The sequence below is a fragment of the Symphalangus syndactylus genome, chromosome 20 (assembly GCF_028878055.3).
Source record: "Symphalangus syndactylus isolate Jambi chromosome 20, NHGRI_mSymSyn1-v2.1_pri, whole genome shotgun sequence".
Classification (NCBI taxonomy): domain Eukaryota; kingdom Metazoa; phylum Chordata; class Mammalia; order Primates; family Hylobatidae; genus Symphalangus; species Symphalangus syndactylus.
This window is the reverse complement of record NC_072442.2, coordinates 58479317-58495412: the sequence shown is the minus strand read 5'-3', so window position 1 is coordinate 58495412 and position 16096 is coordinate 58479317. Positions and strand designations below refer to the sequence as shown.

Here is a 16096-nt window from a genome sequence, read left to right as displayed (position 1 = left end):
GACTTGGACTAGAGGAAATGGGCTTGAAGAGAAATGGGAACATTCCCCTTGGTCACAAGGAAGACATTTAACCATGAACTTGTAAAACACTGACATATACCCCAGAGAAAGGCATTAGATCTTCATCTCTATCAGTTTCCAAGAAGATAATCTGTCCTGAACAATAAGGAGCTAAACCTGCTGCCCTCCCAACATGCGCAGCTCTAGGATTCTAGGATTCTGTGCATTGGTTCTAGGGCTCCCTGGAGAGTGGAATTTATGTGTCCCACCAGACATGGAAGGGAAAAGAAAGGCCATGCAGAAAGAAGTGAAAGAGCCAGGCTAGGAGTCAGGAGCCTGGGCTCTATGACTGACTTGTGATGTGTCCTTTAGCCAAGTGAGTTGGCCTTTCTGGGCCTCTGTTTCTTCATCTATAAAATCAGTCTTGAACTAGACCAGTGGTTTTCAACCAGAGGAGATTCTGACCATTGGGGACATTTGGCTATGTCTGGAGACATTTTTAATTGTCATAAATTGGGGATGGGGATAGGAGGAGAATGTTCCTACTGGCATCTAGTAGGTGGAGGTCTGGGATGCTTCTCAACACCCTACAACACACAGAACCACCCCCAGAACAAATAATTACCCTGCCCCAAATATTAAGAGTGCTGACATTGAAAAACCCTGGACTAGACAGTAGCTGCACATTAAAACAACCTAGGGAGGATTAAAAAAATACCCAGCCCAGACTTACCCAGACTGATGGAATCAAATCTCCTGCCATGTAGAGCTTCCTTAGCACTGGAATCTCATTCAGCCACTCTCTTGTATCTTCCTTTAGCATTCATTGAGCACCTTCACTGGGCTTGGCTTAGTGCTAGGTTATTTCAGAGTTTCTATCCTCAGGGAATTCAAAATTTAATAGTTATCATTCTGAGACGCATAAGACTATGACTGAACCAATATCTGCCTTCATTTTTGGTTATATGACCACATGTTGCAATTTTCCACTGATCTGAATAGACATAACCCCAACTCTAAAATAGAGAATTCCTTAAACCACAACATGGAAGGAACCTGGATTCCTGAGTGACTGTATGGAGCAGAACTTCCTCCACTGCACTAGACGGTGACATAAGCAATAAAATAAAATAAGATAAAATAAATCTTTATTGTGTTAAGAAAAAAATAATAGTTCTTTGGCCCCCACATATGTTCTATTTAAACTGAAGTAAGAAAGTAACAATAATAAGGATTGAGCTAGTAGCACTTGGCATTTCTAGGTACTGAACAATTTTCTTTCAATTTGGTCAAATTTGAGCCTGAGCCCAATTTTGGGGAGCATGGATCAGAGGCTTCTGAGGAAAAGCCAATGGTGCATGGTGAACAAAGCACTGGGACCAAGGAGAGTGTCCCATCCCAGGGTCCGGCTCCATGGTGAACATCCCTAGTTATCACAGTTGGATCTCTCCCACCATCCCCTAGACTGGGTCTGCATTTGCTGACCAGCATCTGGGTTGATGCGAGTGTACAACATGCTGGAAATCCAGATGCGTCAGCAAATTTCATTTACTGCTTTGTTGGTACAAGGTTGCCTGCGTTTCAGAAATGACCATAATGTGGCAACCTGAAGAATCCAGATGGCCTTTGGGTCTCTTGCCAGACAGAAATTGTAGAATTCCCACCTCTTTCTTTGTATAAGACTTCGCTACTTCACCTGTCATCTGAAGTGTACACTTAGAGTTGAATCATCTCGGAACCTGGCATATTCTTACAGCCTAGTCTCCCCAGCCCTCAGTAGAATATTTGTAAAGCCTTGATTAGTCCTGCTCAAGGACAGCCTTACACAATGATTACATTACACAAGGTCATTCTATCCATACCCTGCTCCCTGCAGTTAACAGACCCAGTGAAATGGCTTTTTTGAGCTAACAATTTGAATGAACCATCTGCTGAACTTTATGAAGTCACAAAGTCTAAAGCCTGCATTTGCTATTGTTGAATCTTCTGTGATAGCCTCAGAACTTGGCAAAGCTGATACACTGGTAAAATTTGTCTTCACTGGCTTTGTCCCTCTTTAGGTTCTCGGCCCCACCAGGAACCCAGGGGCTTTCTGTGGCTTCAGGCTTCCCAAGACATTTCCTCACTCCTGTGCTCTCCTCTTCTAAAGACTTAAAGTGTGACTCTCCCTGTACTCTGGGTTTTCCCACTCCATCAAAACTTAGCTTTGCTACACCCCATCTTCTGCTTTAAATGGTGATAATAAGCCAGATCCTAGGTAATTACTGAAGTCTTCATTGTTGCAAAAATGAATGAATGAATGAATGAATGAATGAATGAAGAAGGGGCTTCCTTCCTTCTCTCCCAGTGATTCCTTAGCTTCAGTGGGATGTGCGCCTTTCAGCAGGGCTCTTGGGGAAAGAGTGTTTTGACTCACAAGAGTAGCTATACAGGATAAGCATTTTAGTCCACACAGTGGGCCAGAGGAGGAGGGGTTTGGCGGTAGATGGAAGAGTTTAGGGGTAGATGAGGCCTACCCCTGAGCTCCCACTATACCGGCAATCACCTCTGCCAACTTGTAGGCCCAGATCTGTGCACAGAAGCTGGGGCAGCAAGAAAGTGTCACCAAGAATGTCACATCTGAGAATGCATCTGTATTTTCCAGAATCTGGAAGAGATCCTTATATATTTGGGGTCCTTAGTGCCCACCCCCATCTGGTCACAGAATCCTAGAGGAGTTGGCTGGGTTCTTGGAAAACGTCCTCACTCAGCCCCTTTCCTGCTTGTGTGCAAATGAAGAACAGCACCATCCAAAAGTACCTGCTGACTCTTGTCTTCTTGGAAGCCCAGATGAGCAGAGGCTTCATGGTACCCCCCAGCTAGGGTTTCATCCTGTGGCAGTGAGGAAGTGCCTCCTTCGTATGTTCTATGGGTTGATGCCCATTTTCTCATGTCTGGTCTCTGGAAGACACAGAGAACAGTGAATCAACATGCTTCCCATTATAACCCTTCATTGCCTAGGAGACAGTCCTGATTGAAATTAATTTGCTGAAATAAATGCCTTTCTGTTGTTAAGCTTGCTTTGTAAGAAAAATGCCTATGTTCAACAAATCACCAAGCCAAGGACACAACGTTTTCTCTTTATGATGAGAGGCAGATATCCCATTAAAAGAAATACATTAGTTGGTTACATTCAGCTTGTATTTAAATTTTCTGTTCCTAAATATTCTTTGGCTGGGAACCTCCATCATTCCTGCTGGCTTCAGGATTAGCTTCTTGCCTGAAACTCTAGCCTTTTAGCATTGAGCATTGATTCTCCTGAGGATGATAAAAGCAAATAATAACAGACATATATTGAATTCAACAGCTTGCATTTCAATATGTAGCTAAAGGATTTTATTTCTAGGTAGGGACATTAGTACTGTGCTGACTCAATGTCTGTAGAGATTTTGTTCTATTAATTGCTGCCTGTTCACCCTTTCTGTCAGTTCTTTCTATATTGCATAAAGCCATTTTTAGGTCTTTTTAATTTTTTTTTTTGAGATGGAGTCTCACTCTGTTGCCCAGGCTGGAGTGCAGTGGCACGATCTCAGCTCACCCACAACCTCCACCTCCCAGGTTCAAGCGATTCTCCTGCCTCAGCCTCCTGAGTAGCTGGGACTACAGGCACGCCACCACCATGCCTGGCTAATTTTTGTATTTTTAGTAAAGATGAGGTTTCACTATGTTGACCAGGCTGGTCTCGAACTCTTGACCTCGTGATCCACCCACCTCGGCCTCCCAAAGTGCTGGGATTACAGGTGTGAGCCACTGCACCCCGCGTGGTCTTTTTAATCTTAAAAAAAGTTGCAACCAAAAACCTCTTCCAGCCTCGCAAATAAAACCGAGGAGACATTATCTCATTGTGTATCCCTTGTCAACTAATATTTGAATACCCTGCTTCCCTTCAGAGCCAAGCCTCTTTAATGTTGTCTATGCTGTCCCTCCTCTTCACGTTTCATCCACAAAACCAAACTCTGGAATCCAGCTTGTGATCCCACCTCTGCATTGCAGCTTCTCTTAGTGAGCTCCTTGTTGCTAAATGCAGTCTTATTTTGCTTAAGTTCTATGTAGCATTTAAATCTTCTTAAAATTCATCCTTTCGGGGGCTTCCAGGATGCCCCTTCTGTGTGGTTTATTCTAACCTCCTTAGCTACTCTTTCTTCATCACCTTTGCTCTCTCCACTTCCTCTATCTTTCCCTTCACTACGAGGCAATTCTCTTAACCCTCTTTCTCTCCCAGCTACACAGTCTCCCTGGAAAATCTTGTCTATTCCAGTGGCTTCATGCTCTGGCTGGGACTCTCTGCTGAGATTCAGACATAAATAGCTAACTGCCTTGGAACATCTCTTGTGTTCAAAACTACTGGAGTCCTCATCCACCCTCTACTTCCCACCCAATGCTCTTCCTTCCCCACGTGATCCCTTTATTGGCGAATGGCAGTACTGCACATTTGAGATCTACCACAAAACGTCAGGGTCATGCCCTCACATCCAATCAATAACAAAGATCATTTGACTCGTACTTCTTCATCATTTCAAATTGATCCCTTCCTCTCCATCATGGAAGCACCAGGACTGCTGCTGAGTTCTCTTCTCCATCACCGTCCCCCAGGAACTCTGAAACTACTTCCCAAGTGATCTCCCCTCCTCCAGCCTTACCCTCACCCAATCCATTCTCCACACTGCCACTGAAATTATCTTTCTGAAATGCAGAGGTACAAATCTGATCAGGTCACTTCCCTGCTTAAAGTCTATCACCAGCTCTTCATTGCTTTCAGAAGAAAATCCAAACTCCTTACCTAGCACAGCTGTGAAAGACCCTGCAAAAACTGACCCACCCTCCCTCCCTCTCCAGTCTCACTTCTCACAAACCCTGTTCTCATTCTCCAAGCTCTACCCAAACCCAGCCACTTGCTTTTCACCACTTCCAGGGGGCTCTTGATCTCTCCTGAGGCTGCAGCCGAGACGTCAGCCAGGGCTGCAGCCATCTGAAGGCTTGGCTGGGGCTGGAGGATCAGCTCCCAAGGTGGTGCACACACGTAGCTGGTGGTGAGTGTTGCTGGTTTTGGGCCTGAGAACTCAGTTACCCCATGTGGGTCTCCCAGTAGGCTGCTTGAGTGTCTTCACAAAATAGTGGCTGACTTCCCCTGGAGTGAGAAACCTAAGAGAGAGAGAGAGAGAAAGAGAGAGAGAGAGAGAGATAGCTGGGTGGAAGCCAGCCATCCTTTTGAGGACCTAGCCCAGAAGTCACATTACACAACTTCTATTACACCATATTCTTTTCGTTAAGTGCAAGTAACTAAATCTAGCTCACTTCAAGAGGGGAATAAGGGGGATTAGGCTCTACCTTTTGAAGGGAGAAGGGCCAAGGAATTTGCAGGCATATTTTTAAATTTCTTCAAAGGCTGACGATGGAGGGCTGGATTTTCCCAGTCCGTGACAGTCGTGGAATGTATTCTGGGGAGTAGAGAGCATATGCTGTCCGTGAATTCCATAGCAGCTACAGGATCTCAAGTTAGACACCAATAGGGATGGAGTTCTTTACAGAAGAGAGGCAGAATAGCGTTCTGTTTAAGTGAAGGGAGGGTTATAATCCAATGCATCTGGGTCTAATTACAGGCTCAATCACTGACTAGCCGTGCAACCTGGGAATTACACTTACTTCTCTGTGCCTCTGTTTTCTCATTGTATTATAGGATAAAAATAGTTGTGGCTACCTTGCGGGGGAGGGTGTCGTAAAAATTAGCTAAAAGAATGCCTGGACCGTTCTTAGCCCAAAGCCTGGCATGGTGCTAAGTACTAAGTCCTTTGGGACTTTGGAGATTCAGATGGCCTTTGGGACAGTGGCGATTCAGATGGCCTTTAGGACAGTGGAGATCACAGCTAAGCATTTACTACCTGGCCAGCTAACTGCTAAATTGTCCCTGGTTCACATTGAACTGATGGAACTGATGGCCGAGCCCAGCCTGACCTTGAAATTCACAGCTATGTGGAGTTCATCACTTACTTACCCAACTCTGCTCTTTTTTTCAAGGTCAATTTCTTCATCTTCCTGAAAATTCTCAAGCTTCTCATTTCTAAGCTCAAAGCTCATCAAATGTGCTTCAGAGATTATAAATACAGGTGAGTGGCATAAGGTTGGTCCCCAGCCATCCAAGGTTATTGTAAATCCTCTGGCTTTTCTGCCTAATGTCTTGGGAAGGACATTTATCTCCTAAGGCCGGGGTATCAGAAAGAGCAGTTCTGGAAAGGTGCTATAGGAACAAGTGAGGCTTTTGTCAACAGTGATGACCTTCTATGATGAAGAAGCAAATGGTGAGTAGTCAAGGGCATTCCCATCCCCCAGCAGAAAACTGTTAAAATGCCCCCGAGAGGCCAGGAGTGATGTCTCAGACCTGTAATCCCAGGACTTAGGGAGGCTGGGGCAAGAGGATCGCTTGAGGCCATGAGTTCGAGAACAGCCTGGACAACATGGTGAAACCCTGTTTCTACCAAAAATACAAAAGTTAGCCAGGCGTGGTGCATGCCTGTAGTCCCAGGCTAAGGTGAGGGGATTGCCTGACCCCAGAAGGTCGAGGCTGCAGTGAGCCATGATTGTGCCACTGCACTCCAGCCTGGGTGACAGAGTGAGACCTTGTCTCAAAAACAAAACTTCTAAGAATGGGTGGTTGTGGGAAAAGGACAGTCTTGTTTGAATAGAAATTTGGCAGTTGCTTTCCTTGGGGAAGGATTTGAAGAGAAGAGATTATCTGGGTGTTTTTGAGACCTTGAGAAATGAGACCACAAACTTTTAGGGTCTAAGGAAAGACATCCTTCCACAGGCATCCTTTATTTGTGACTTGTCGCTGCATCTCACCTTCCTCTTTCTGAGATGACAGCAGTCCTCATTCATAATAAGTCAGATCATAGGTATTTATTAGATCTGCATTGTTGTAAAAGCAAATGAATGAATGAATGAGAGATAAAAGGTTTCCTCCCTCTTTTCCTAGTTATTCTTTACTTTCTTTCTTTTTTTTTTTTTTTGACAAGACAAGACGAGAGTCTTGCTCTTGTCGCCCAGGCTGGAGTACAATGGCATGATCTGATCTCGGCTCGCTGCAACCTCCATCTCCCAGGTTCAAGCCATTCTTGTGCCTCAGCCTCCTGAGTAGCTGAGATTACAGGCACCTGCCACCACGTCCGGCTAATTTTTGTATTTTTAGTAGAGATGGGATTTCACCATGCTGGCCAGGCTGATCTCGAACTCCTGACCTCATGATCCACTGGCCTTGGCCTCCTAAAGTGCTGGGATTACAGGCATGAGCCACCATACCTGGCCTATTCTTTGCCTTCTATATGGTATATGCATTCAGCAGGGTTCTGGAATGGGAATGTTTTAACCCACAGAGTAGCTCTAAGAGTAGGAATTCCAGTCCACACAGGAGGCCAGAGGAGGTGGGCATGCGTGAAGATGGCCCTAGCCGTTTCTCGCCCCTTTATAAGACCTGACCCAGGTGCTGGGAAGGGAGTTTTTCCTTTTATCTGACAAATATTTAATAGATGCTTACAATGTACCTGGTACTGTGCTTGGAATAAAAGGTGGACACGAGGCTGGGCACAGTGACTCACACCTGTAATCCCAGCACTTTGGGAGGCCAAGGCGGGCAGATCACCTGAGGTCAGGAGTTCGAGACTAGCCTGGCCAACATGGCAAAACCCTGTCTCTATGAAAAATACAAAAATTAGCTGGGTGTGGTGGTGTGTGCCTGTAATTCTAGCTACTCAGGAGGCTGAGGCGGGAGAATCACTTGAATCCAGGAGGCAGAGGTTGCAGTGAGCCAAGATCGCGCCATTGTACTCCGGCCTGGGCAACAAGAGCAAAACTCCATCTCAAAAACAAACAAACAAACAAAAAACGGTGGACACGATGTAGACCCTGCATCTGAGGAGCATGCATTCTACTTTGCTAAGGACTAGGATGTTGGCATGGAGCAGGAGGTGGAACGGAGGGAGCAGGCCACGACCCTAGACTTGCCTACTGGCCTTAGGCAAGTGCCTTCGCCCCTTTGGCTTGCTTTGTGGTGTGTGAAAATGGGAGTGTCATGCAGACTCATCTCCTGCTTAGTATGGGGATTCGAGGAAGCTGTAGATATGGTTATAAATATAGGTGGCCACTCTATCCTCCCTCCAGGAGGTCTAGAAGGGTAAACATACCGGGTTCAATAACGGGCAGACATACTAGAGTTGCTAGTTGGAGCTTTGGTCCAAACATTTTGCAAGAAACCCGTAGCCCTGGGGAGCTGGCCTGGCCTGGGCTCCAGGGAGCCACGCTGTCTCTCTTGGCGCCTCCAGTCGAGGCTCCAAGTGGCCAAGCAGTCTCTTTGGCCCCCTTCCCAAAGGCTTAGCCTCTCTCACCACTCTGAGGGTGGAGCTTCAAGGCCTGCTCTAGTCCACCCTGCTGGGTGCACTCAGGGAGGAGAGTTCTCTCAATAAACAGGTGCCAGGAAAACCAGGGTGCCCCAGAAACCGGACAGAGGCAGTGTTTCCAGGAGACAAAAATGGTGTAGTTGACCCCAAAGGGACTCAGAGCTGACACACTGCTGCTTTGTGCCCTCAAAGCCTACCACGGGCCACTGGCACCTTCCCCATGCCCAAGACCCACAGCAACCCCTAAATAGTTTTCGTCATAGCTGCTCATCAGTATCCCCGGAGAGACGGCCAGAAGTGCAGCCCTGTGAGCCCTACCACTGGGTATTCTGGCTCCATAAGTGTGGGATAGAACCTCACAGAGCAGCCGTGTCCAACTCTTTGAATGCAAGGACATTTTTGCTTATCTGTGGTGGCGGATATCACAAAAACTATGCATGGACCTTTTTTTTTTTTCTTTTAGCTCACCAGCTATTGTTAGTGTTAGTTTATTTTACGTGGGGCCCGGGACAACTCTTCTTCTTCCAACGCGGCCCAGGGAAGCCAAAAGTTTGGACACCCCTGATACAGAGTCTCCCAGGAGATTCTGATAACACAGCCAGTGTGGAGGACTGCTGGGCCAGATGTTCCAGTGAAAGAACACATGCTAATGAATAAGCATTAGTTAATCAACTCTATTGCACTCTACACAAAGAACAAGTAAACAGAAAGGTGGCCAACGAAAATGGCAGGGAAACCACAGAGGGAGGACGTTCTCAGTGGAATATTCTGGTCGGGCCATTACAAATGTCATGCAGCCTCAATATTCTCTTTTCCGGAGTCCCCTCTAGAGTTATCCAAGGTAGTGGTTTTCAAACTTTTCTGATTGTGCATCTCTGTCAGTAAAGAAATTCTAGGCCGCACACGGTAGCTCACGCTTGTAATCCCAGCACTTTGGGAGGCCAAGGCGGGCAGATCACGAGGTCAGGAGATTGAGACCACGGTGAAACCCCGTCTCTACTAAAAATACAAAAAATTAGCCGGGCGTGGTGGCGGGCGCCTGTAGTCCCAGCTACTCAGGAGGCTGAGGCAGGGGAATGGCGTGAACCTGGGAGGCAGAGCTTGCAGTGAGCTGCGATTGCACCACTGCACTCCAGCCTGGGCGACAGAGCAAGACTCCGTCTCAATAAAAAAAAAAAAAAAGAAAAGAAAAGAAATTCTGAGCACGTCCCTCCTCAGGTATATGCATGGTCTCATGAGCTAATATATGTATTATAAGATAGACCAAAAAGTAGAAAATTTAAGAGGATAGATAAAAATTAATATATATACAATGTCTATTATCCTCTATTATAATATTTTCTTCCAATATCAAATAGATTGCCTGGCATAGCCCGGGAGGGTGCATACCCACCAGGAGCCATTGGTCTGGGAAAGAGTAAATCAAGATACTGGGGAGACCCTCATGGCTGAGTGATGATCCAGGGTGACTCCTCTGTGGGGAGAAACAGTAACCCTGCCTGACATATGCAGTCTGTCTGGAAATTCCTTTTTTCCTCTCCCCTGCCCTTGTTCACATAAAAAGCTCAAGAAGAAGAAGAACTTGGGGCTGGGTGCAGTGGTTCATGCCTGTAATCCCAGCACTTTGGGAGCCTAAGGGGAAGGGATCACATGAGGCCAGGAGTTCTAGACCAGCCTGAGCCAGAGTGAGACCCTTTTTCTTTAATAATAATAATAATAAAAGAGGCACCTGGGTGTGTGTCTTCCCAAAGTCCTTCCATGGTGAGATGCCTCACTTTGGTGAGTTTGCCACCACCTGGGTATGGTACAGGGAATCCATCTATATTCTTCAGTGGCTGAGACTTTGGGAGGCTGGCTGACCCCAGCTGAGCTCACAATGTATATAAACTAGAACATTGTTCATTTTTAACATCTGTGGAAGGTGGGGATAGGGGTAGAGCATTCCTTTCTTGTGCCCACGTGCCTCCCAAAATTTCCTAATCCGCAACAGCAGAAGATCCAGGAATCCAAAGAACGTTACTGGTGATCACGTCACAAAGCAGAGTCTTGCTATTGAAGGGTCCTGAGGGTAGCCTGAAAAATCACCATCTGCCCACAGCACCACCTACCTGTTGAGAAGGAGACTCATTCCCCAGATCCAGTGTGCCCTCCACACACTAGAGTGGGATAGGTACTGAGAATGTCCTCCCTTTGTGGTTTCCCTGCCATTTTCGTTGGCCACCATTCTGTTTACTTGTTCTTTGTGTAGAGTGCAATAGAGTTGATTAGCTAATGCTTATTCATTAGCAAAAAGGCAGGGACCTATCTCTCAGGACACACCTAAACCACCTTATTTAACTCCCTGGGCTAGTAAATCCTACAGCATCTATGAACTCACTTGCCCATTGTGCTCTTAGAAAGCATCGCTAATTCTCTCTTTTTCAAGTTCTGAGAGAGGGCTCTTTACTGTAACCCCAGTGGGGCATTGGCACCCCTCAGCTCCTCAGCTCACACTGCCCTCTTCCATGTCGGAAAGTTGTTCCTCTTCCTCATCCCCTTCCATGTTTGTTTTCTCTTAAAGACTTCTGATGGGATAAGAAGGAGGAGGTGACAGGGCCCAGCATATTTTATCGAAACTCTTGTAGGTATAGGCTGCCTCCAACTCTTGAAGATTTTGAGAACTTTTAGAATGTAACCGTGATCTGGCCTCCCTCCAGGATTATATTTTAGGAAAGTTTAAATTAAACACATTTAGGCCCTGCCAAAGAGGCAAGTTGCCAGGAGCTAGAGAACCTTCTGTAGTCTTAACCCTTGTCCCTGGGCTTCCACTGTCAAGCCAAGGAAATAAAACATGGTCCATCTGTCTGGCTTGGAGAAAGAGAACTGAGCCAAGTGTGAAGGAGGAACTTTGAGGCTATAAACAGGGTAAGCAATGCCCTAGGAATGCGGACAGAGTTCAGCAGACCCTCAGCTCAGCTGGAGTTCTCTGTTCTTCATGGTTCCCAGCTCAGAGGCAGCGGTCTTCCCCGAGATAAAGGGCCTTAACTCTCCATGGGATGCACCTGGGCAGAGCTCTTGATTCATTTATAAAGGAGAAGCATTTCTTTTTTTTTTTTTTTTTGAGACGGAGTTTCACTCTTGTTGCCCATGCTGGAATGTAATGGCACGATCTTGGCTCAGTGTAACCTCTGTTTCCCAGGTTTAAGCAATTCTCCTGCCCCAGCCTCTGAAGTAGTAGGGATTACAGGCATGAGCCACCACGCCCGGCTAATTTTGTATTTTTAGTAGAGATGGAGTTTCTCCATTTGGCCAGGGTGGTCTTGAACCCCCAACTTCAGGTGATTCGCCCACCTCGGCCTCCCAAAGTGCTGGGATTATAGATGTGAGCCACTGCGCCCGGCCTGACAAGCATTTCTTAACATGCTAAACCCCAGTTCTTTCTGAAAGGACTTTCTGATAGGCAATGTAGGAAACAAAAGCTTTTCCTCAACCCTCTTAGGGTCCCTGGCTGGGTCTAAAAAGTAGACAAAGACAGATTAACAAAAGAAAAAGCATGCAAGTTTATTTCATAATTTTTATATGACGTAGGAGACTTCATAAGGAAAGGAAGACCCAAAGAAATGGTCAAACTTGTGTATTTTTATGCTAGGTTTGATGCAAAGTGGACAGTCATGGGGAAAGTATGATTGAACAAAGGAGATCTAATGGTCATAAACTGGGGGAAATTTAGCAAGGCCTGTTTGTACAGATTCCTGTGTCATTGTGTCTTCAGAAATAAGGACGTTCCTTTCCTATACCTCTCACATGAGGGTCTTGTGATCCGCTTCAGGAGAAGGCCAGAAAATCCTTCCTAGGTTTCATGACCATCATATAAAACTTATGAAATAAGGAGAGAAGGGTGGGAGTTCAGAGAGACCTTCCTGCTTCTGTGGTTTTCTCAAATTCTTTCAGCTTAAAATACTCAGTATGTCAAGGTGCCATATTTTGGAGTACCATGTTCTGAACCCCATCAGCAACCAAAGACTAAAAATGTTACAAATTCAAGTAAAATTGATAAGAAAATATTGAAAGTATAAGCAACCAAAAGGCAGGGATGGCTTCTTTAAAAATACTAATAACTAAAATGTATTGATCATTTATCATGTGTCAGATACCATTTATTCTGAGGGTTTACCCCATGTTATTTGTTTAATCCTTATGACAGCCCTGTCAGGTAGATGCTATTACTATTATAATCCTCCCTTTACAGATGAGGAAACTAACAGATAGAGAGGTTAAATAATTTGCCCACAGTCATAGCACTAATAATTGGCAACACTGAGATTTGAACTCAGGCCCAGATACTCTTCCTGTGTCCTGCTGCCTTTGACTACAGCTCCTTCTTTCCCACTATATTCACTCATGTGCCATAAGCAGATGCTCAATAAATATTTGTTGGATAGTTAAATGATTGCAATAAATGGAACCATTTAAATAAACAAAAGGTTATGGATGAAAATGAGCATAAACACAGTCTGTAGGAGTAAACTGCTATTGCTATTTATGGATTTTCATCTGGACAGGGACAAAAATAGTACTTCGTCTAAGGAGAAGTTAGAATAAGGTGAAGGGTAGACAATCCCTTCATGTCTCCATCCAGAAGAGTGAGTGGCCCAAAACCTTATTAAAAATTGTTATTCTTTATAGATCATTCTGTATGAAACGAAATGTGGGATCAGGGAACAGGAAAAGGACATTAGTGGGAAATCCACATAAACCCCGAACTTTAGTTCCTAATAATATACCTTGTTGGTTTCTTAGTTTTGACAAACGGGCATGGTTATGTAGTATGTTAACATTAGGGGAAACTGAGTGAATAGACATGGGAACTCTCTGTACTGCCTTTGCTAATTTTCTGTAAATCTAAAATTATTCCAAAATTAAAAGTTTATTTTAAAAACCGTAACATCATAACATGGCATCAGAATAAGCTGATGATAAGACACAAGTCTGCTTTTAGGCATATAAGTCTGTATCATGAAAACCCAGACCAGAGCAAGGGTCACAAATTCAGACTCTTACAAGGGCCAAGCAAGTAACACAATTGAGTAGTATAAGCCGGGTGGGGGCTGGAGGTCACAGCTTCCCTCTAAAGGGACAGCCATTGCCCGGCTGTAACCAACGATTGCTATGCAAGAATTTGAGTCCAATGTTGCCAGATCTCCTCATTTTTCAAAAGAAGCCAGAAACCTGGACACTTTTTCTAGAAATATTATTATTTAAAGATGACTCCAATAACAAAAATTGATCCGTGGCCTAAGCAAAAGTTGTCTGCAGGTCAGTTACTATCCATGGTCACCACTTTGTAACCTCTGGGTCAGAGGGCTTTAGAAACACTCCTGGAAATACAAAACCCTTGAAATGTTCTCTCATGGGGAGCATATTAATGTTGCCTAGCGAAATGACTTCTGTAGGGGTGGGTGTTGGAGTGGGAGTCGATCTGATCTCAGCTCAAAGAACCACACAGCCAAGGCCCATGATTCCATCTCTCTGCTCATCAGCCTCTCCTGACAGTCAAGGCTCTGGTTCACACAGTCACATGGCCAGGTGGAGTCCCTCCGTCCTGGTGGCTCCTGCACCCCTCTTCTTGGCTTTAGATCCTTTGGGGGCACAAAGGTGAGATTGTTTGTTTCATTGGTAACATTGCATCTGAATGGCCCTTGCAGACACAGGATTCATACTAAGCTGTTGCTCTCGGATAGAGTGAAATCTTCCTTAAGAAACTCCCCCATGAACTGCGAATGCCACCGTGGTTTTCTACACCTTTAATTCCATGGGATCTGAGGGGAAGTTCCTCCTAGTCTGGCCCCTTTACAAGAAGTGACCTAAGCTAAAAAAAAATCATTACAATTACGCTCCTCTTTCCCAATGTGGATAACACAGTAGCTTTGTTCGTACCCCGAATATGAATCATCTCTGCTAATGTAGTTAGTTTTAAATTAAGAAGCAGCTCAACAGTAAAGGGCAGTTATTTTCAAACCTGTCTACTTCTCAGGATCTGTGAGGAGTTCCTTAAAAAGTCCACATCTGGCCAGGTGCAGTGATTTGCACCTGTAATCCCAACACTTTGGGAGACTGAGGCAGGAGTAGTATTATCACTCGAGGCTGCGAGTTCGAGACCAGCCTGGGCAACAACATAAGATCCCCTCTCATAAAATAAAATAAAATAAAATAAAAATAAAATAAAATAATTATCCAGGCACAGTGGTGCACACCTATAGTCCCAGCTTCTCTGGAGTCCGAAGCAGGAGGATTGCTTGAGCCCAGGAGTTCAAGGCTGCAGTGAGCTAGAATCGTGCTACTGTACTCCAGCATGGGTGACAGAGGAAGACCCTGTCTCTTAAAAAAAATTAACTTCCTGGGACCCAACCTCCAGAGGTGTGGATTCAGGGAGTTTACACTGAGGCCCAGGAAACTATATGTATATATTTTAAGAGCTCTGTGAGGAATTTTAATAGTCAGCCACATTTGGGAACCACCAGTATGCAGCATTTGGGCCCCAGCTGTGCACTTTACACGTGGGTGGCACAAGGAATGTTTGTCTTTTTTGTGTAGACTATATACAACAGTGAACCTCCACACCGCACTTTTTATGAGGAGGATCAGTTTTTCATTTCCTGCGTTCCTCACTATCACCAGGGTTAAGGGGCAACATGAGGGCTGACAGCAAAGTCCAGAAAGGAGTCTGCAGGTCAGAACTGCAGGTCAGATGCCCCCACATCCAGCCCGAGGTTTACTACTTAGTGTCTGTGTGACCCTGGGCAACTCATTTTCTCTCCCTTCTCTTGGTAACACTGGAAATACTGATGTTGAAAGTCCTGAGTAAAGAAAGAGATAGATGAAACTGCTAGCCAGGTGATAGGAAATTTAACAAACCTGGTAGGGGTGGAGTGTCCCAGGGTGGGAGTCACTTGCATGGAAATCTATCCATCAGGCAAAACATTAAGAGCTACAGACATATGACAATCTATACAGGGGAATTCATGCATTCATTCATTCAATTCATGTTTTCTGAGCATCCTCCATGCATCAAGTGTAGGAACACAACAGTAAACAAGACCACAATGGCCATGAAGCATTAAATGTTGTAGTCAAGGAGACCATCTGGGAAACAACTATCAGTAGGGTAAGAGCTGCAACAAAGTCATGGCACGGAAGAGCAGGAAATGTTGCCTGTTCATGACTGTTATTTGGTTGTCATTTACAGATTGGCAAAATCAACACTGGTCCTCATTCCTTTATTGGGAGTTCATGAGATCCTCTTCTCTTTCATCACTGATGATCAAGTTGAAGGATTTGCAAAACTTATACGACTTTTCATTCAGTTGACACTGAGCTCCTTTCATGTAAGTAGAAATCTGAACCAAGATGCCTTGACTTTGGAGAAAACAAAATGCGTGTGGCTGAAACAGGCTCAGAAGTAAGGAGCCTGTGGATGAAAATAGAATTGTAGCATCAGCGCAGCCTTTATCAGTAAGGGCCCTTGGCATTAGAAGGGCATGCAGATGGGGAAGTATTGCGTTGATCCTGCCAGCATGATTCAGTGACTAAGGGGGAAATGGTCTCTTTCCTGGGTGGTAATAGTTGGTGTGACTCATGATCATATTAACTATGAGTGTCAATGTGAAGCCTTTTATTAAGTGCCTATTTTT

General features: G+C 45.0%; 1 protein-coding gene across 1 annotated transcript in view; it reads left to right on the top strand.

Moving 5' to 3' along the window:
• The window catches only part of GLP2R (glucagon like peptide 2 receptor), a 67078-nt gene that overhangs the window by 39741 nt on the left and 11241 nt on the right, over positions 1-16096 (top strand). Inside the window, exons 10-11 of the mRNA XM_055257273.2 lie at positions 6055-6143; positions 15652-15790. Coding sequence (XP_055113248.2) covers positions 6055-6143; positions 15652-15790 — 228 coding nt within the window. The remainder of the gene's footprint in view (positions 1-6054; positions 6144-15651; positions 15791-16096) is intronic.